Below are 22,100 nucleotides of genomic sequence, written 5' to 3'. Positions count from 1 at the left end.
CTGTGTGTATGTATGTATGTATATATATATATATATTTTTTTTTTTTTTTTTTTTTAAACCCAAATTTGTCTAACCCAGTTTGATCTTTCATCATTATTTCTCAAATTATCAAACTTGGCTTTAAATTACTTCTGACTTTTACTTTCAAACGACAGAGATGTGTTAGCTTTTAGGAGAGTCAAAGAAAGCTACTGGCTTAAAGGGCAATTTTTATTTTATTTTTTTATTAAAAAACATTTTTTTAATGTTTATTTTTTGAGGGAGAGAGACAGAGCATGAGCGGGGGAGGGGCAGAGACAGAGAGGGAGATGCAGAATCCAAAACAGGCTCCAAGCTCCAGGCTCCGCGCTGTCAGCACAGAGCCCAATGCGAGGCTCGAACTCAGGAACGGTGAGATCATGATCTGAGCCAAAGTCGGACACTCAACCAACTGAGCCACCCAGGTGCCCCAAGGGCAATTTTTAATCAACAGATCCAGAAAGGATTTGAATAAATGGCAGAAGTCCTTGGAAGATTTATAGTGTCTCCAGGTGACTTTTTTTTCCTTTTTCTTTTAACAGGTGAGGATTTACTTGATTTTGCAGCATCTGATTATTGTGCTATACCATAATGCAGACAACCTGCCTGGTCGTATTAAAGATGCATTAGTATTTATGGAGTAATAGCCTTGGACTAGGTACTTTTTATATAATTTATATTGGGAAATTTTACTCAAGTCTTACTTGAAAAGAATTTCCTTTTAAACAAAAGAAATCCTAAAAGAACTTATAACCAACCAGAAAATCCTTGGCTTTCTTTCGGGCTTCATGTTCATTTTGGTAAATTACTTGGAGCTCTCTCCTTTCTTACTGAGTAACTGGCAGTTGTCTGTGACTCTGTTGAGCACTTCCCCTCAGACAGGATTTATGTTTCCTTTCCATCATCTTTGTCTCCCTCTAGGCATGATGGGCATAGGGCTCCCTGCTTTCTACTTGACCTAGTAGCCTTTTCTGGGACTCAATAGGTAAAGAATGCTGCTTCCTAAGCATAGCTGGGTTTGTTTTTGATCTTTATTTCTTGTCTAATTGGAGAAGATTTACAGTTCGTAAATGGACTTTAATATAGAAGGTCCCTGGAGTTAGGATACAGCAACAGAGTGATTTCCCAGCAACGTGCAGTTTTACAAGGTTAGCTTTCTTCGTAAGCCTGTTTACATTGTGTCTGCTCCCATTTTACTGCCTTTCCGTCCTTTATTTTTCTTTCTCCTCTCTCACTTACCACATCAGACTTCTCCCCTCAGCTGGCCATAAATACTTAATGCTTACTGCATTTGCAGAATGAAGTTTTATATTTCTTGTTTATAATTTTCAATGCAAATGAAGCATTTTTATTGTTTTTCTCCATTTATATTAACTTCATGGAAACGTTTCGTATTCCTGTGGGCCTAGATTCTTTTTGTTACATTTGAGCAGGGGGATTGTTTTGTTTGTTTGACTTGGTTTTGTCCTTCCGATCCAACAGCTTTAATGGAAAGTGTATTTTCTATTGCTGGTGTAAGTCTACTTAGAATCAGTTGCCAACAAAAAACTGGTTCTATTTTTTTTTTTTTTTTTCAACCTGACAGCTTCTTGAGGAGAGGCGGCATTATATCTTTGGAGTGTAATGTTCTACTCCTCTCTTTTTTTTTTTTAATTTTTTTTTTTTAACGTTTATTTATTTTTGAGACAGAGAGAGACAGAGCATGAATGGGGGAGGGGCAGAGAGAGAGGGAGACACAGAATCGGAAACAGGCTCCAGGCTCTGAGCCGTCAGCCCAGAGCCTGACGCGGGGCTCGAACTCACGGACCGCGAGATCGTGACCTGAGCCGAAGTCAGACGCTTAACCGACTGAGCCACCCAGGCGCCCCAAAAAACTGGTTCTAATCGAAGGATAGGTTATTTATGTAGCCCTTTATATTTAGAGGCCTGCCTAATGAGGTTATGTGAGTGTTGCAAGATTCGCTGGAGTGTGTTGTCATTAGTTTTAGAGGAAAAGTTCCTGAAGCTGCTGGTGGTAACCGTCATAACCTGTTAGTCTGATTTTTTTTCTTCTGAAAGACATGGCATTGTTGCATCCTTTATAGTGTGGTCTTTGGTATTTTCTATTCTAGTTTTCCAGAGAGATGGTCATTCAGAGCCTACACATCTGTTGTGTATTTTGAACCTTGGATGAGAATATTCATTCAGGCCAAAAGAGTTCAGACAAAACACCTATGTTATTGCCTCTACAGACCCAGGTAACTCACCCTCTTTAAATTATCTTCATAGTTTTTATTTTCTAAAATCAATAGGCTCCTCCCCCAAATTGTTTAAGTGATTTGATAGTAAGAATTTTATAATTTGATAGTAAGATTTTACAATTTGATGGTAAGATTTTTACTATGGTAAATAAAATTCAGACTGCTTCTGAAAGGTTTACTGAGCAGTTATCACGTGTAACAAATATTTGGCCATTATAGCCACAAATTGCAGGGAACCCTCTTAAGTTAGATAACCACTCCAAGTAGGAATTTTTGACTTATTGAATCTTAGGTGCTTTGATTGTGATCGGTTCCATTATAAAAATCACAGTTCACTTATATTTCTGTTTACACAATTTGAACTATTAAATCATACACATATGTGTACGTATATTTTATGTATGGAATGAACACATTTATAAACACTGTGTGGTTCAGTTATATTTTAGTTGTTTTTTACATTTTAGCATGAACTTTTTTTATTATACCACAATAAGTCTTGTTAATGTGCATAAGCATACATAGTTATAAATTTTTCTTAATGATAAAAACTTTTAAGATCTACTCTCTTAGCAACTTTCAACTATGCATTACAGTATTGTTAACTATGTGGTACGTTGCATCACCATGACTTAGTTATTTTGTAACCAGAAGTCTGTACCAGCATAAACTTTTTTGAAGCTGATATTTGCATATTTTAAATTTATCTTACCCAACTGTATATGCAGTCAAAAGAGTGTATGTGTGTGTGTTGTTTCTGGGTGGTCATTCATTTACTCACCAAACATTTATCAGAGTCTCCTGTGAGTCCTGAGATTGTGTTAGGTACAAAATATAGAAAGATAAGATTAGTTCTGATTTTGAGGAGCTTAATATCTACTGGAAGAAACGTTTAATGTTTGAACACTGTCTCTCTCTATATATGCCTTTTTATATGCATTTTTTTTTTTAATTTTCACAGTGACCCTGTGGGTCATGTTTAATTATCACCATTTCAGAGATAAGGAAATGTCACAACTGAACAAGAGCTCAAATATTCTGGCTCCAAAGTCTTTACCAATTCAAATTCTGTGCTCTTTTCCCCTACACTACACTAACTCTTTATAGTAGACCTACATTTGTTATGTTGTCTTATTTTCATGGAAAAGCAGTGGCTGTCCTGGGGCCTTGCAGTCACTCATATCAATATGCCCTAAGTCTAGTTACCATCTGTCACCATACAAACTTATTACAATGACCATATTCCTTGTGGTATACACTACATGTTCATGACTTATTTATTTTATAACTGGAAGTTTGTACCTCTTAATACCTTCACCTGTTTTGCCTGCCCCAGCCTGTCCCCTCTCTGGTAATCAATGTTTTGTTTCCTGTATCAGTGAGTCTGTTTCTGTTTTGTTCTGTTTGTTCATTTGTGTTTTTAGATTTCACATGTAAGTGAAATTTTATGGCATTTGTCTTTCTTTGTCTGACTTATTTCATAAAAGCATAATACCCTATAGGTCCATCCATGATTTTACAAATGTCAAGATTTCATTCATTTTTATGACTAATATTCCATTTGTGTGTGTGTGTGTGTGTGTGTGTGTGTGTGTCCACGCACGCATGCATGCAGGTTGCTTCCATATTGTGGCTATATTGTAGTAAATATTGCTACAATGAACACAGAATTGCATACATCTCTTTGAATTGGTGTTTTTGTTATCTTTGGATAAATACCCAGAAGTGGAATTTCTGGGCTGTATGGTAGTTCTTCTTTTAATTTTTTGAGGAACCCCCATACCATTTTCCACAGTGGCTGTACCAGTTTACATTCCCACCAATAGTGTACAAGGATTCCTTTTTCTCCACATCTTTGCCAACACTTGTTATTTTTTTGTCTTTTTGATGATAGCCAGTCTGACAGGTGTGAGGTGATATCTCATTGTGGGTGTTATTTTTGCATTTCACTAATGAATAGTGATATTGAGCATCTTTTCATGTGTTTCTTGGTCATCTGTATGTCTTCTTTGGAAAATTGTCTGTGGAAGTCCTTCACACATTTTTTTTAAATTAGGTTGTTTGGGTTTTTTTGTCACTAAGTTGTGTAAGTTCTTTGTGTTTTTGATATTACCTCCTTATTGATTGTTTGATTTGCAGATAGATTCTCCCATTCAGTAGGTGGCGTTTTCTTTTTTGGTGGTGTCTTTGTCTGTTTTTGGTATCAGAGTAATGCTGGCCTCACAAAATGGGTTTGGAAGCATTCCTTCCTTTCTAATTTTTTGGAATAATTTGAGAAGGATAAGTACTAACTGAATGTTTGTTAGAATTCACCCATGAAGCCATCTGGTCTTGGACTTCTGCTTTGTAGAGTTTTGAAATTATTGATTTAATTTCATTACTTGTAATCTCACATTTTCTCTTCTTCATGATTCAGTCTGGAAGCTTGTGGGTTTCTAGGAATTTAATTTTCCCAGGTTTTCCATTTTACTGGCATATAATTATTTGTTGTAGTCTCTTCTAATTCTTATGTATTTCTGTGATGTCAATTATAACTTTCCAATTTTCATTTCTGATTTTATGTATTTGGGCCCTCTCTCTTTTTTTGATGTCTGGCTAGAGGTTTATTGATTTTGTTTATCTTTTTTTTTTTTTTTTTAGTGTTTTAATTTTTTAATTTTTAATTTTTTTATTTTTGAAACAGAGAGAGACAGATCATGAGCAGGGGAGAGGCAGAGAGAAAGGGAGACACAGATGCAGGCTCCAGGCTCTGAGCTGTCAGCACAGAGCCTGACGCAGGGCTCGAACTCATGGGCTGTGAGATCATGACCTGAGCCAAAGTCGGACGCTTAACTGACTGAGCCACCCAGGTGCCCCTTGTTTATCTTTTCAAAGAAACTTTCCAGTTTAATCTTTTCTATTTAAAATCTCCATTTCAATCATTTCCTCTCTGATCTTCATTATTTCCTTCCTTCTACTAACTTAGGTTTCATTTGTTCTTCATTTTCTAGTTACTTTAGATATATAGTTGGATTATCTATTTGTGATACTTTTCTTTCTAGAGGTAGGCCTGTATTGCTGTGAAATTCCCTCTTAGATCTGTTTATGCTGCATTCCATAGATTTTGTTAAGTTGTCTTTTCATTTTTATTTGTCCTAAGGTATTTTAAAATTTCATCTTTGAGGGGCACCTGGGTGGCTCAGTTGGTTAAGCATCCAACTTCAGCTCAGGTCATGATCTCATGGTTTGTGGGCTCAAGCCCCTCACTGGGCTCTGTGCAGATAGCTCAGAGCCTGGAGCCTACTTCGGATTCTATGTCTCCCTCTCTCTCTGCCCCTCCCCTGCTCACATTCTGTCTCTGTCTCTGTCTCTCTCTCCCTCTCTAAAAAATAAATAAACCTTAAAAAAGTTGTCTTTGATATTTTTCTTCATTGACCCATGTTGTTTAGTCTCCATTTGTTTGTGTTTTTCTAGCTTTCTTTTTGTAATTAATTTCTGGTTGTATACCCTTGTGATCATAAAAGATGCTTGATATAATTTCAGTCTTCTTGAATTTATTGACACCTGTTTTGTGGCCTAACATGTGATGGAGAATGTTCTACGTGCAGTTGAAAAGAATGTGTATTCTCCTGTTTGGGGATGAAATGTTATATGTATATTAAGTCTATCTAATATATCATTTAAGGCCAGTGTTTACTTACTGATTTTCTGTATGAATGATCTATCCATTGATGTAAGTAGGGTATTAAAGGCTTCTACTATTATTGTATTACTGTCTATTTCTCCTTTTATCTATTAATATTTGCTTTTATGTATTTAGGTACAGGTATGTTGGCTGCATAAATATTTATGAATTTATATCCTCTTGTTGGATTGATCCCTTTATTATAATGTAATGCCTTTTCTTGTCTTGTGTTACAGTCTTTGTTTCAAAATTTATTTTTCTGACATGAGTACTGCTAGTCCAGCTTTCTTTTTGTTTCCATTTGCATGGTATATCTTTTACCATCCCTTCACTCAGTCTGTTTCTGTCTTTTGGTCTTAAGTGAGTCTTTTGTAGGCAGCATTTAGATGGTTTCTTGTTTGTTGTTTCTTTTTTTATCTATTCAGTTACCCTGTGTCTTTTGGTTGGAGCATTTAGTCTATTTGCATTTAAAGTGATTGTTAATAGGCATGTACTTATTGTCATTTTATTGTTTTCTGTTTTTTGTTTTTTGTTTTTTTTTTTTTTAATTTGAAGTCAAGTTAACATAGAGTATAGTATTGGTTTCAGGAGTACAATTCGCAATTCATCATTCATATTCATACATATAACACCCAGTGCTCATCCCAACAAGTGCCCTTCTTAATGCTCATTCCCTTACCCATCTCCCCTCCAACAGCCCTCAGTTCTCTGTAGTTAAGAGTCTCTTATGGTTTGCCTGCCTCTGTTTTTATCATATTTTTCCCTCCCTTTCCCTCTGTTTATCTGTTTTGTCTCTTAAATTCTACATATGAGTGAAATCACATGATGCTTGTCTTTCTCTGCCTGATTTATTTTGCTTAGCATAATGCACTCTAGTTTCATCCACATTGTTGCAAATGGCAAGATTTCATTCTATTTGATTGCCAAGTAATATTCCATTGTATGTATATATACCACATCTTCTTTATCTACTCATCAGTTGATGGACATTCGGGCTCTTTCCTTAATGTGGCTATTGTTGATAGTGCTGCTATAAACAGGGGTGCATGTGCCCCTTCAAATCAGCATTTTTGTGTCCTTTGGGTAAGTATCAAGTAGTGCAATTGCTGAGTTGTAGGATAGTTCTATTTTTAATTTTTTGAGGAACCTCCATTCTGTTTTCCAGACTGGCTGCACCAGTTTGCATTCCCACCAGCAGTGGAAAGTGTTCCCCCTTTTCCACATCCTTCCCAATATTTGTTGTTTCCTGAGTTGTTAATTTTAGCCATTCTGACAGGTGTGAGGTGGTATCTCATTGTAGTTATGATTTGTATTTCCCTGATGATGAGTGATATTGAGTATCTTTTCATGTGTCTGTTAGCCTTCTGGATGCCGTCTTTGGAAAAATGTCTGTTCATATCCTCTGCTCATTTCTTCACTGGATTGTTTATTTTTTGGATGTTGAGTTTGGTAAGTTCTTTATAAATTTTGGATACTAACCTTTTATCCAGTATGTCATTTGTAAATATCTTCTCCCATTCCGTCAGTTGCCTTTTAGTTTTGTTGATTGTTTCCTTCACTGTGCAGAAGCTTTTTATCTTGATGAGGTCCCAATAGTTCATTTTTGCTTTTGTTTCCTTTGTGTCTGGAGACATCTCTAGTAAGAAGTTGCTGCAGTTCTGGTGGCTTTTGTAATTCTTCTCTGTTTTTTCCTTCTTCTCTCACTCTTTTCCCCTATGGTTTGATGGTTTTCTTTAGTGTTATGGTTCTTTTCTCTTTCTTCTCTTTGTATCTATGGTAGGTTTTGTTTTATGGTTACCTTAAGGCTCATATATCTTGGCTTATATATGTAGCAGTCTATTTCAAGCTAATGGTCACTTAAGTTTGGATATATTCTAAAAGCGCTACATTTCTACACCCCTCCCCTCCATGTTTTGTTTAGTGGTTGATGCACTGCTTTTACTATATATTTGCGTTTACCAATGAGATTTTTTTCTTTCTTTCTTTCTTTTTCCCAAAGAGATTTTTTTCTTATTGTATTTTCTTATTTCAAGTTATGGTCTTTACTTTTTTCACTTAACATTTCTTGTAGGCCAGTTTAGTGGTGATGAACTTTTTAAATTTTGCTTGCCTAAGAAACTCTTTATCTCTCCTTCAAGTCAGAATTATAACCTTGCCAGGTATAGTATTCTTGGTTGTAGGTTTTTTCCTTTCAGCACTTTAAATATATCCTGCCACCCCCTTCTGGCCTGCAAAGTTTCTGCTGAAAAATCACCTGATAGCCTTATGGGGTGTCCCTTGTATGTAGATAATTGTTTTTCTCTTGTGGCCTTTAATATTCTTTCTTTATCTTTAAATTTTTCCATTTTAGTTATATGTCTTATTATAAATCTCTTTGGGTTCATCTTGTTTGGGACTCTCTGTAATTTATGGACCCTGGATAAAGGCTTTCTTCCCCAGGTTAGGGATGTTTTCAGCCATTATTTATTCAAATAATATTCTGTCCCTCTCTCTTTTCCTTCTGGGACGCCAGTAATGTCAGTGTTAGTACGCTTGATATTGTCCCAGAGGTTTCTTAAATTGTCATAATTTTTTAAAACTCTTTTTTTGTTGTTGTTCTGATTGGGTAATTTCCACTATTTTTTCTCTCAGTTTGTTGATGCACTCTTCTATATCACCTAATCAGCTGTTGACTTCCCTTAAGTATATTTTTTCATTTCAGTTATTATGCTTTTCAGCTCTGATTGGTTCTTTGTTATATTTTCTAACTTTCTATTGAAATTCTCACTGGGTTCCTCTAGTCTTCGAAGTTCAGTGAGCATCTATCTTTGTGATCATTACTTCGAACTCTTGATCAGGTAAGTTACTTATCTCTGTTTCATTAGAGTTTTTTTCCTGGGGTTTTATCTTGTTCTTTCACTTGGAATTTACTCCTTTGTCTCCTCATTTGTTTGACTTTCCGTGCTCATTTCTATGAATTACATGGAACAGGTCTTGAAGTAGTGACCTTGTGTAAGGGTGTGTCCTTTGAGTAGACTGCATGTGCCTCGTAGCTTTGGAAGGCCAGATGGATGGCGTATGGGCTGGGGTGTGCCATACCAGGGCTGCTTTGGCAGTGTGGTTGGATTAAGCACAGGCTGGGAAGGTCCTAGAGCATGCTATGTTGGGGCCACCTTCTGAAGATGGTGTGGGACAGGGGCCCAGGACACACTGGTGAGGCTCTAGTAGGCTGGCTAGAGTGCCTGGACCCTGTTCTCATTTGTGCTATCAAGGTGGTGGGGGAAGAATGGTGCTCACTGGTATATTTGACCCTGGAGAGAGTTCTGGCAGTTTCCTACCCATTTAGCAGATTCTCTAGGTTAGTGAATGGATTTCCTTCACTTCAAATCTTGTTGCCCTTTAAACAGTTCTTTTTTCACTCTGCCCCATGGTGGGTGAGTCTGTGAATAGCCCTCCCCCCCACCCCTGCCAGTGATATCCCTCTCTACTGTAGGTTACAGTTACCATTGTTACTGTTTCTCCCTTTCTCCTACCCTTCTCTATCGTTTATTGTGCAGAAGCTGTTCAGTCAGTGTCAGTTCTTCAGGAGGAATTGCTTTATATGTAGGTATACATTCAGTGCATCATGGGAGAAGATGGTCAGGTTCTTCCTACACTGTCATCTTAGACTGCCTTCCTGCTTTACTTTTGATTTCTGATTCTACTGGAGATCATATTTGAAAAGTGAAATATAACATGCCTGAGACTTTCTTTATAAATCTTCTGTTCATTTCCCAATTTGTATCAAAGTGATGCTTCCTTTTCATCAGTCTCATTCTTCTGGGAAGTACCAAGGGTCTCCTGGATCAATCAATATAGCTGATCTTTTCAAATTAAATTGCTTCCATCTTAGTGAGTTTGGGCAAAAAATGTTTTAAGCCAAAGAAAAATGTGGATTTGTCTCTATTTTCTCAGGGAATTCTAGTAAATGGAATTTCATCTATCTAAATTACTGGTATTAAGTGATGACTGTTTCCCATTCTAGCACGTTTTTATTCACCTTTCAAAGTGATATTCTTAGATATATGTTACCAGGAAGTAGATATAATATAAATGCTTATTTTGTTCCCTAAAAGGTAGTTAAGGAGGCTTGTACCTTTGCCAAGTTTCATATGAGGTTCTGATAAACTGTCAAATCTGATACTTGGTATTTACGGTATGGACTGATTTAATGCTTCATAGCTTTATCCTTTAGGATTACCCCTCTCTCTGTTTGCCATATTTATTTGCATAGGATTTCCCTTAAAGGTTCTCTGGAGGCAAAATTTTTGTGTAAGAAAGTGTACAGTTCCTTCTATGTTATGTCATCCTTAGTGGGTTAGCCTTTTCTTTCTTTCTTTCTTTCTTTCTTTCTTTCTTTCTTTCTTTCTTTCTTCCTCCCTCCCTCCCTCCCTCCCTCTCTTTCTTTCTTTCTTTCTTTCTTTCTTTCTTTCTTTCTTTCTTTCTGGAAAGGCATTATAGCTCTCATGGCTGCATCAGAACAAATTAAACGCTTGAAATGTCCCTATTTGACCAAAGTAGGGGCATGTAAAAGGTATTAAACAGTGATTAAATGCTTTGGCCTCTTGGTCACCCAGAGGTGACCTAAACTTCTAGAAATGAACACTGAAGTATTATTTATAAGAATACATGACTGTACTTTGTGGTTAGTCATTTTCTGTATTTTTGTAGCAAACAGAAAAAAGAATACTGTGGGTAAAATTATAATTGCTTTAGCTAATTTTATCCCAAGGCCTCTAACAGGTTCAGAAAAGGACTAGATAGGAATTTTTGGTGTCATTTCATTGGTTTCCTTCCTTGGTCATATTCTGTTCATTACTTTTTATCAGTAACTTGTATATAAAACAAACATGTTTGAATTCATGTTTGACCCTGAATTAGGAGGAATCTCTCCCAGTAGGCATAACAGAAACAATATATGAAAGAGTTAAAGTCCAAAAGATAAATGTGGTGTAACTAATGTAACTAAACCTGAGTTTAGGTTTTAAAAATCTATCATGTAAGTATAGACTGGAAAGTGATTTACATGAAAAAAAGAAGCATAGATGTCTTAATTGATCACAAGCTTAGTATAAGCTGAGAGTGTGACAGAGTTGCTAAAATATTTATGGAACTTAACAAGATGGTGATGGTACTGATAAACCATATCCTGCTTACACCGTGTCTAGAGTGTGATGTTTGGATGGGGATGCTTTAGGAGGGACATGGATTTACCAGGTTACAGAAAATGACCTGGGGGTCATTGATAGAATTGAGCATCATTTTATGTAGGAGAGAAAGGCCTTAATGAAAATGTGATAGCCTTGTCATGTGATAGGTGGTAATTCAGAGAGCAGAACTTGGATGGCTGAATAGAAGTAGAAGACAGCGCTAGCTCAGCATGGGAGTGTTAGGCTGTTTTTGCAAGAAGAGACACACAGATTACCTTTTTCCTTTGGCGTTTGGTATAAGGATATTCAGAGAAGTCATGTAATTCACTGCTGACAGCTCAGAGCCTGGAGCCTGTTTCAGATTCTATGCCTCCCTCTCTCTCTGACCCTCCCCCCCCCCCATTCATGCTCTGTCTCTCTCTGTCTCAAAAATAAATAAACGTTTAAAAAAAATTTTAAAGATCTTGATTCATCATTAAAACTTCTTTGCCATAGACCCCTAACACTGAAAGGAGCCCAAATGATGTGGAATTGGAGTCAGCCTGCTTTCTCATTGGAGCAGCAAGGCTCTTTGTAAGTTATTCAGGGACACTAAGTTTATGGTTTGCTATTGAATACTCTGCAATACTATGCTTGTGGGACAGTCTTTTAATTTTCTAGGAATGTTTTGTACCCTCTCGTATCCCACCCACTTAAGTAGACTAATAACACTTTAAAAGTATTTCTTTTGTAAAATGTACATCTTATGTGTCCCTTCATGAATTTGTATAATCTGAATTATTTAATCTTTTGTTACACAGTGGTAGTCGAAAACAAAATTTGGATCAGCCAAACCTGGATCTGAGTTTTGATTTTGTCATTTACTAGCTGTGGACCTTCGGCAGTACCTTAAGCCTGACTCTTCACCACCGTGCATTGAGAATTCCTCTGCCATTTAGGATTGTTGTGAGGATTAAAATAAAAATATGTCTTTTTAATAGGGTTTTTAATGTTTTTACTTTATTTTTGAGAGAGAAGACAAGCACGGGAGGGGCAGAGAGAGAGGGAGACAGAGGATCTGAAACAGGCTCTATGCTGACAGCAGAGAGCCCATTGTGGGACTCGAACTCACAAATTGTGAGATCATGACCTGAGCCAAAGGCAGACGATTAATGACTGAGTCACCCAGATGCCCCCATAATGTTTTGTTTTAAACATGAAAATACTCAGCACACTTCTCGACATATTCGCAAATAAACGTTATTTACATTATGTACATGTTACTGTACAACTGGATCATGTCAAGTGGACGGAATGACCACCCTATGCAAGGCAGTCTTGTAGGCATTTGGGATTCAGCGCAGCAACAACAGAAGGGTCCTTCCCTCATAAAGCTTACGTTCTAAGTGGCTTCCTAATAAAAGTAACCATCTGTTATTTCTCAGTTCCTATAGGTCAGAAATTGGAGAGTGGTTCTGTGGGGTGCTTTTATCTTGGGATCCCTCATGAAGTTGCCAAGAGATTTTGCCTGGGGTTGCTAGAGGCTTGGTGGGAGCTGGAGGCTACACTTCCAAGGTGGCTGACTTCACATGGCTGGCAGCTTGGTTCCTCTTTATAGGGACCACTGCACTGGGCATCTTGAGTGCTTTCATGGCACAGGAAATGGCTTCTACCAGAGGGAGCAATTCAGGAAAACAAAGTAGAAACTGCAGTCTTTTAGAACCTGGTCTCAAAAGTCACATGCCATCACTTCTACCATGCTTTTTTGGTCACACGGGTCAGCCTGGATTCAGTGTGGGAGGGCACTGCACAAAGGCACAGATACCAGGGGGGAGTAACTCTGTCAGAGGACATCTTGGAGGGTGGGCACCACAGTAAGTCATGAAAGAATTTTATGGGAAGACATTTCCAGGAAGAGAGGAGAGTAAGTGCAAAGACAGGCTAAAAGGGTGAGCATGGCTCGAGCACAGTGATTAGGAAGAGGTGAGGTAGATGTGGGCAGATGCTGTAGGGTCTTGAGCAACGTGACAAGAAGTGGTTGTATTGAGAATATAAAGAGTTTTGAGAAAAGAGCATTACTTGATTTATGCTTTTAAAAGATTATTCTGGCTGCTGAGTGGAGAATTGATTTTATATGGGGCAAGAAAGGAGGAAGGGAGATAAGTTAGGATACCATTACTGTATTCCAGGTGAGAAATTACTGTGGCCTGGGCTGGAATGGTGAGTATCATTCAGTTTATAGATCTAATGTAAAGACAGAGCCACCAAGACTTCCTGATGGCTTGGGTGTGGAGTGGAGAGGAACTTAGGAGCCATGAATGCCTTCTAAGTCTTTTGCCTGAGCAAAATCTTAAGAATGATAGGGAAGATACAGGGTAGAGGTTAGGAGTGATGGTCAATGGAGTTATTTCTACTCATTCTGGTTGTACTAAGTTTGAGTGGTCTACCTGACATCCAGGTCTAGCTATTGACATTATACTGGCCAGAAAATTTTTGATCATGCCTCATTACATGTTTTGATGAATAATTAAGGACTATAACTATTTTATAGTATGAATAAACCAGGTAAAGTCTCATAATGTAAAAAGAATAATTATGTTTGTGGATACTGCAACACGGTTATAGTTCATAATTGTGGGCTAATTTTATCTGCATAAGTAAGTTTGGAACTGTAGTTTTCTTTACTTGTAGTCTGGTTTTTTTTTTCCAAATTTTAAATTTAAAATACTATATATTAGCCAAAATGTTTTGTACAAATTGTATATGTCAGTATTAAATGCCAATGAAAGTTTAAATTTCTGAAGGTGGTTATGATCGAAATAGTCACTCAGAATGCTTTATAGCAATGCTCTATACTTCTGCAACATAAAACCTTAAAATTTACTCTGTTTTTTCATATTTTTATTTCTCTTGAGGGTGAGGAGTTCTATTTTGCTCTTAAAAATGTAAAACTAGGGGCGACTGGGTGGCTCAGTCGGTTAAGCAGCCTACTTCGGCTCAGGTCATGATCTCGTGGTCTGTGAGTTTGAGCCCCGCGTTGGGCTCTGTGCTGACAGCTCAGAGCCTGGAGCCTGCTTCAGATTCTGTGTCTCCCTCTCTCTGACCCTCCCCCGTTCATGCTCTGTCTCTCTCTGTCTCAAAAATAAATAAAAACGTTAAAAAAAATTTAAAACAAATTTAAAGCTAATAAAAATTCAAATAATACAGAGTTAGATATTGGAAAAAATCAAGTAACTAAAACCCCCCTTTACCACGTGTCATTCACTGTGTGCTCTAGCAAAACATAATATCCCTAAATGGGAACCTCTACTAGAAGTTCAATAAATATTCTTCCAGATTGTCTTATGCACAGTGCATTCACATACATACATGTGTGCTCACACACACATTTATACTTTTTTAAAACATAAAATTTAGGGGTGCCTGGGTGGCTCATTTGGTTAAATTTCCAACTCTTGATTTCTGCTCAGGTCATGATCTCGCAGTTTGTGAGTTCAAGCCCTGTGTCTGGCTCTGCGTTGACAGCATGGAACCTGCTTGGGATTCTGTCTTTCTCTCTGCCCCTCCCCCACTTGCACTGTCTGTCTCTATCAAAATAAATAAATAAACTTTAAAGAAAAAACATAAAATTTATACGCAACTTGCTCTTTTCACTTACAAATTATCTCTTGAAGATCTTTCTCTGTCATCATTAAATATTTTATACAGTACTTTATTTAACTGTTTATTGATATATATTCAAGATTTTTGGAGTTTTTATTGTTACAGTGCTAAAGTTTTATTGTTACAGGACATGTTTGGTCATCATTTGACAGATGTATATTTATGCTAATATGCCATTATTTCTGTAGAACAGACACAGAAGTAAATTTCTGAGTCAGAAGATAGGAACACAACTAATTTTGATGGGCACACCATTAATTTACCCTCTGAGAAGTAGACCCAATTTATTTTCACACCCTTTTGTCTGGTTCCATATCTACACTTGTTATTAATAGTATTTTCTGTTTTCATTTTTACCATTCTAAGGAGCAAAACTTTTATACTGTTTTAGTTTTCGTTTTCCTCAATAGTTTTCTTTTTTCTTTTAGAAAGATTTTATTTTTAAGTAATTTCTACACCCAGCGTGGGGCTCGAACTTATAACCCCAAGACCAAGAGTTGCATGCTCTACCGACTGAGCCAGCCGGGCGCCTCTCAATACTTTTCATTGACTTTATGTTTTCTCAGCTCCTTTAGAAGAAATTTTCAATAAATTGTTTTATGTAGAAAGTGAACATAAAATATTTGAATGCAGTCATTGGAAAAAAACAGAGAGGTAGAAAGTGAAATGTGTGAGGAAGAGTGAAGGCCTAAAATGTGGCAAAACAAGGTGGTATAGAGAGAAGGCAGAAACAGTGTGGAGGTGAAGGCTGTGGGCTAGGGTTGTGGGCAGAAGTGTAAAATAAAAGTAAAGTTTGGGAGATGGGTTTGGAAAAAATTCTAACCACTGTGAAACTGAAGGCCCAGTCCTGGAGGGAACACCATGCCCCTGCCATCAGTTGCAAGGAGGGAGGAGCTGACAGCCAGAGGGGCTGTCTTCCTTATCCTCCAAGGGATACATTACTCTGGGTTTTAAAGGAATTTTTTTTTAAGTTTATTTGTTTATTTTGAGAGAGAGACAGCATGAGTGGGGGAGGGACAGAGAGAGAGAGAGACAGACAGAGAATCCCAAGCAGGCACCTTGCTGCCAGCACAGAGCCTGACGCAGGGGCTTGAACTCACGAAACCATGAGATCATGACCTTAGCCCAAACCAAGAGTTGGATGCTTGACCGACGGAGCCACCCAGGTGCCCCTTAAAGGCATTTTTATCTGCAAGAGTCTACCAGTAGGAAAAATTAGAAGTGTCTGGCTGAGGTAGACTTCCAGTTAAGGATGAGGATTTGACTGAAAATTGTTTCCTTTATAGGAATGGGCAGATTCATCACACTGAACTTGCACAAGAATATATATTTCATTGTTAGCTTTTTGTCATTGTTATGTACAATTGTAAAATTTAAATTGTGAAAGTATGCAGAGCGTCTGAGATGTTTCAGATCATCTGGGACCAGGTTGTCTCAGTGACACAAACTGCAAACAGAGCACATGTTGTTTTGGTCTTTGTTGTTTAAAATTGAGCACTAATGCATAGTTGGCATTCTTTTGTGCCACTTTTACTTTCTAGGGTATTAGCATGAAGCGTGGAGTCTGTGAAATGCTATAAAATATGACCTATAAAATAGTTTAATTCATATCATCTTTAAAGGATCACTTCATTGTTCAGCTTCTCCTTAATTTCACTTTAGTTTAAAAAAAGTGACTTCAAATGAATGATTCAAACCAGATTAAGTATGTGATTAATATGTGATTTTTAAAAAACAAATGGCAATTCCAGTATATAGAGACCCAATAATTTTTTTGCTTTAAAACTTAGGTTTTGCTGTTATCTAAATGTCTTAGAGACTGATTTGAAATACACCTAGGTTATGACTTAATAATGTTCATTGTGAAAGAAAATCAAGGGAAAAAACTGAGAATTACCTTACTTTAGATTTTATGGATGTTCCTTTCTTGTGACTAACTATAATCTCATTGGAAAATGAACATTGAAGTTAGCAATAAAGAGACAAAGTTAGTTATTATAACGAACTATTCGTGAAACCATAGAAGTAGATGAATATAGGATGACATTTATTTTTAAATAATTTTTAATTGTTAAGTTTTAAATAATTTTTAGTTATTTTCAGTGTTTTAAAAATAATTTTAAATAATTTTAAAGTTTATTTATTTTGAGAGAGAGCACGAGCAGGGAAGGGGCAGAGAGAGAGGGAGAGAGAGAAGAACCCCAAGCAAGCTCCACACTGTCAGCACAGAGCCCAATGTGGGGCTCCATCTCACAACAGTAAGTTCATGACCTGAGCTGAAATCAAGAGTCAGGCACTTAACTAGCTAAGCCACCCAGATGCCCCTGGTTATTTTTTAACAGTAAGTCTTTTCAGGGAGATAACTGGACAAGCTTGTATAAATCCTTCAGAGTCTTTTTTGTTTTTTAATTTTTTTTTTAACATTTATTTATTTTTGAGACAGAGAGAGACAGAGCATGAACAGGGGAGGGGCAGAGAGAGAGGGAGACACAGAATCTGAAACAGGCTCCAGGCTCTGAGCTGTCAGCACAGAGCCTGACGCGGGGCTCGAACTCACGGACCGTGAGATCATGACCTGAGCCGAAGTCAGATGCTTAACCGACCAAGCCACCCAGGCACTTAAGAGTCTTCAGAGTCTTAAGAGAACAAAAAATCCTTCAGAGTCTTAAGAGAACAAAATATTATCTAGTTACTTATTTCTTCATTCCCAATGTGTTTTCCCTCTAGAGCCTACATTGAGGGAGCAAGTACTTAATATAATATTAATAGATAATATTAGACAATAATAGTGTAGTAAACATTTATCCCAAACTAGCATTGACTAAATTCTTTAGCTCTATCGATACCTTTAGTTCTCATGACAACCGTGTGAGATAGATACCACTGTTACCATCCCCACTTATAGACAGGAAATGGAATCACAGAAAATGAAATAATGTGCCCAGTGCTACACTACTAAGGGACACAGATAGGACTTTAACTCAGACAGGATGGGATCTGGGTAGTCCAATTCTTTTTTTTTTTTTCTTTTTAATGTTTATTTATTTATTTTGAGAGAGAGAGAGAGAGAGAGAGAGAGAGAAAGAGAGAGAGAGAGAGATCTAGCAGGGGAGGGCAGAGAGAGAGGGAGACAGAATCCCAAGGAGGCTCAGTGTGGAGCCTGATGTGGGGCTTGAACCCATGAACCATGAGGTCATGACCTGAACCGAAATCAAGAGCCGGATGCTTAACTGAGTCACCCAGACGCCCCCAGGTAGTCCAATTCTTAATGCTTAATCATGGTGTTCTGTCTTGAGTGTATTTGTACTGCATTTGTGGAGATAATGGAAGAGAGTCTTAAAATATAAACAGACTTCAGCTAACAGACATTTAAACTATGTGTGACCTGTTTGTATAGTGATGAATTTGCATTACCGTACACATTCTTTGAAAGTCAGAAGATATAAATGCAATTCTAGATCAAGTTATCATTCAAAAGCCATTGCTTATTAGCATAGATTCCAGGGATTGGTAAACATTTTCTATAAAGGGCCTGATAGTAAATATGTGATCACATTCCATCTCTTTTGCATATTCTTATTTTTCCTTTAAAAATAGAAAAATCATTCTTAGGTCTCAGGCTGTGCCAAAAGCAAGCTGCTGGCTCACTTTGGGCTATGGGCCATATTTTGCTTATCCCTGGTATCGACTCAGGGGCATATAGGTTTAGACTCTCCCTCTGCTTGAGAAAATGCCTGCCTGAGGATATTTTGGCTTTCAGGGATACCTGTAGTTCTCTACCCACCTCTTGCTGAACATTTGATGCCTTTCTAAACACAGAAGGTATTAAAGAATGGTGACCGCCTGAGTCCACAGGGGTAGAAGGCAAAAGTTACAGAATGAGATGTACAGAGCTTTGAGCATTCTGAAATCCAATATTCTGGAATTTTTTCTCAGGATGATGATTTAAGCCACTATGAAAAATCCTGACTTTAAGGAATCCTCTGTAACAGATATACATAGTTTCATCTGCATTCAGTGAACCTCTATTCCAGAGGGCTTTCCTCACCTCTACTTTGCTCTGACTGAGTTTATGGAGATAAATATATATTTATCTATCTATTTATTTGTTTATTCCTTTTCCTTGATTGTTCTAGAGCTCTCACTAAACAACAGGTTTTGAAAACAAGCTTCTTGAGCAATAAAGTGGAAAATAAGTTTTGGTAGTTTGAAATGGTAATGTATGTTTCTGAGCATTTTAGTTAGAGATAGTTGTTTTGAGACTAGGAGAACTGGTTTATCCAGTGTCAGTGACCTGAGTAAGAGGGTTATGTATATTAGCTCGAAATTTTGGTAATGGAGCAGTTGCATAGAAATTTTTCTTTTTAAGAAAATGATCCCATTTTATATGTATAAATGAACATTTGTATGGGCAAAATTTTGTTATCTCTCTCCTGAAATTCCCTTACAAAAGCAAAATTGCCAAGTATTGAAAGGCAAGGAATTTCTTCCTAGGTATACAGTTTGCTGATTGACTAGTTGGATGCAACTTACTGTGTGAAGCTTTCTTCATAATTATGTATATCTGGAGTGTATATTCTTTCTAAAGAATATTCTTTAAGTATTATGTACCTTAAAATGATAACCTGACTTGATCAGTTCTTTTTTTCTTTTCAGAAAGTATCTGTATGTCACGTCTTCTTTTAAAGGAGCATTTAAAAATGAAGTTGAAAAGGCAGAAGAAGCAGTAAAGATTGGTATGTAATTATCTATGTCCTACATCTCATTGTTGTTCATTCACTCAGCCAACATTAATTGTATCTTTATTCTGAGATATATACTGTTATAGCGTTGTAGGAATGACCACAATTAATCGAACTCCTGCCTCTAAGGAGCTTCATAACACATTTTTCTGTCTCTGGCTTTGTTGAATTATGACATATTAATTAAAGGTATGTTATTATATTTTTACTTATTATTATTTAATTTCTATTATTCCAAATACACACTTGGAACTAGATTGATATATATTAGAAACTCTGGTTGGCATGATGCCGAGTTAGATCATTTTCGAGACTAGCCTTATACCCACTTTAAGAAGGAATGTTGTACACATTCATTCCACCCCCCCCCCCACCCCCCAAAGAGACAAAGCCATATTTTTCCAGCGATCCAAAAGCAAGGAGTAACTTTAATCTATATTTCACAGATTGTAGAGAGTTTTTAGTCAGCCGAACATTCAGTCATAACCCTTTAATTTGTAGGTATATAGTTATGCCCTGTCAATTATAATGTCTAAGAGGAAGCCCATTGTGGCTACCTGCACCGAGAATGTGTGAAAGCTGTGGAAAGAACATAGGATTTTCTGAGATTATTATTTGGAAGCCATTCCCACTGGTCCTGGTCATAATGTATATACACACTGCTCACTTAAAATTGATTAAAAGAACTTTCTGATGTTGTAATTATCTTGCTTCTGCTTCCAGCTGAACGTGTATTGAAACAAGCACAAATCACAGTAAACCAGCCTGACAGAACTTCTTTGTCTTCTGCCAAGGTATGACATATAGTCTTCCTAAATGGCCAAGTGTCATTTGCTTTTTCCTGTACACAGTTGTCTCTTATCATTTACTTCCTAAACTGATAAACACAGACAAGCTCCGAAGCTTAAGTTGATTTTAACCCAGGTAAACAGAGCAGAGGCATGCAGAGAAAGGAGAGGGTACTCAGCAGTGAGAGAAGGCTGAGTCTGAGCAAAGATGAGCAACGTGGGGTGAATTTGGAACAGTGGGGAAGAGCACTGCAGCTCATTTCTTTAAAATGAAAAGAAAAGTAATATGAGAAAGAGAGAAAATAATGAAAAACTAGCAGAAAAAAGCAGCCTATCAAGTTTCCTTGAAAATATCTTTTCAAATTATTGCTCCCTATGCACCTGAATAAATGGGAAAAGCAAGGAGAAGACTAATAAGCCATCCTTTTTTCTGGTGCTAGGAATTATGTGTTATAATTATGAATATTAATAACTACTTCCAGCTTACAAAGCTTTTTTCTTATGAGTTGCTCCACATAGTTCATAAACATTTTCTATAATCCTTGCAATGCACCCATGAGTAAGATAGGTTATAAAGAACTATTATTATTAATTATAATGCATGGCAACCAAGAAGAAGAATATTGCTTCAGGACATGTAGGTTTGTTTTTACCAAAAATGCGGTGCAAAGCTTTCTACCAGGGTAAATTATGAAGCAGCATTTTATTTACTTGCATATAAAAGGATAAATAGGTATATGGAGAAAAAAAATGCTTTACTTCACTTTTCCTTCATTCTCTTCTTCAGACTCAGTGTAGGAATCCTTTCCGTGATTCTCCCTTAAACTTTCAAGGACCAGGGCTGAGTCTGATAAAGAGCTCTCTCATATCAAATGATCATGAATAGGGAATGAAATCAAAGAGTAGCACATGATAATGTCCCAAAGCTACCTATGGCCTTCCCAAAATTCTCTTACTTTTTTCTTTTCACTTATTATTTTAAAGTAAATGTAGACCTATCTTACTGTTATTGATTTTTAAAGAAAGGTTTAAGCTTTTTTTTTATTTTGTCTCAAAGAAATCAATTTCCTTGGCTTTATGTATTTGAGAAACAAGAGAAGCAGATGCTTTTTAATGGGTCAGGACCTTTCTTTCTTCTTGCCTTAGGCTTACCTCTCATTGCCTCTTTGTGCTCTGAGTGCATTGACAGGAGGTGGGGGAGGGGGGGTGTCTCTGACCATCTTGCTTTGTTGCTGGGCAAAGAGAGCAAAGCAGAATGACCTTGGCTTTTGACCTCTTAAATTCCTCTAGGCAGTTGAGTGGTTGAATTTGAAGTGAAATACTTACAAATCAGTTACCATTTGCTTTTACTTTAAAGTCAGTGAAAATAATGTTCAGTCAGTGGTATATTCACCAAATGAGATGCCCATCTTTCACATCAGGTAGATGGAGCACATTAAAAATCTGTTATTATTTGTGAAATTAGAATAATGCATTATTTCTTTTCTGCCTGGTTAGAGTTAGTGTACTAGAGATAGGGCAGTGAATGAGCCAGTATATCAAATTTAGAGCAGACAAGAAAGACAGGTGGGCATTGGTAGTCAGGTACTCTGAAAGGGAGAAAGCCTAGGGATGGGATATCCTATAAAGGGAAAAGCTTGGGGAGTATCAAGGGTATCTGGAACTTGATAATAGAGAAGATGTTTTCTTATGGTGACTGACAAAAATTTTTAATAACTTTTTTTTCTGAAAGATGCCACAGTACTTGATCATGTGATTTAGCATTTTGTTGTTGTTGTTGTTGTTGTTGTTCTCACAAGCAAAAGTCAGAGTCTAGGTACATGGAATGACTTTTCCA

General features: G+C 37.1%; 1 protein-coding gene across 4 annotated transcripts in view; it reads left to right on the top strand.

Moving 5' to 3' along the window:
- The window catches only part of MORC1 (MORC family CW-type zinc finger 1), a 163,768-nt gene that overhangs the window by 39,501 nt on the left and 102,167 nt on the right, over positions 1-22,100 (top strand). For 2 of the 4 annotated variants that reach the window (XM_042903389.1, XM_042903390.1), the window contains 4 exons: positions 2,131-2,256; positions 11,587-11,664; positions 19,390-19,469; positions 20,199-20,269. In XM_042903389.1, the coding sequence (XP_042759323.1) occupies positions 2,131-2,256; positions 11,587-11,664; positions 19,390-19,469; positions 20,199-20,269 (355 nt within the window). The remainder of the gene's footprint in view (positions 1-2,130; positions 2,257-11,586; positions 11,665-19,389; positions 19,470-20,198; positions 20,270-22,100) is intronic. The other 2 variants (XM_042903391.1, XM_042903388.1) reach the window with 1 other exon arrangement.

This window comes from Panthera leo, chromosome C2, assembly GCF_018350215.1.
Source record: "Panthera leo isolate Ple1 chromosome C2, P.leo_Ple1_pat1.1, whole genome shotgun sequence".
Classification (NCBI taxonomy): Eukaryota; Metazoa; Chordata; class Mammalia; order Carnivora; family Felidae; genus Panthera; species Panthera leo.
Note: the sequence above shows the minus strand (reverse complement) of the source record. Positions and strands in the feature narration are given on the sequence as shown.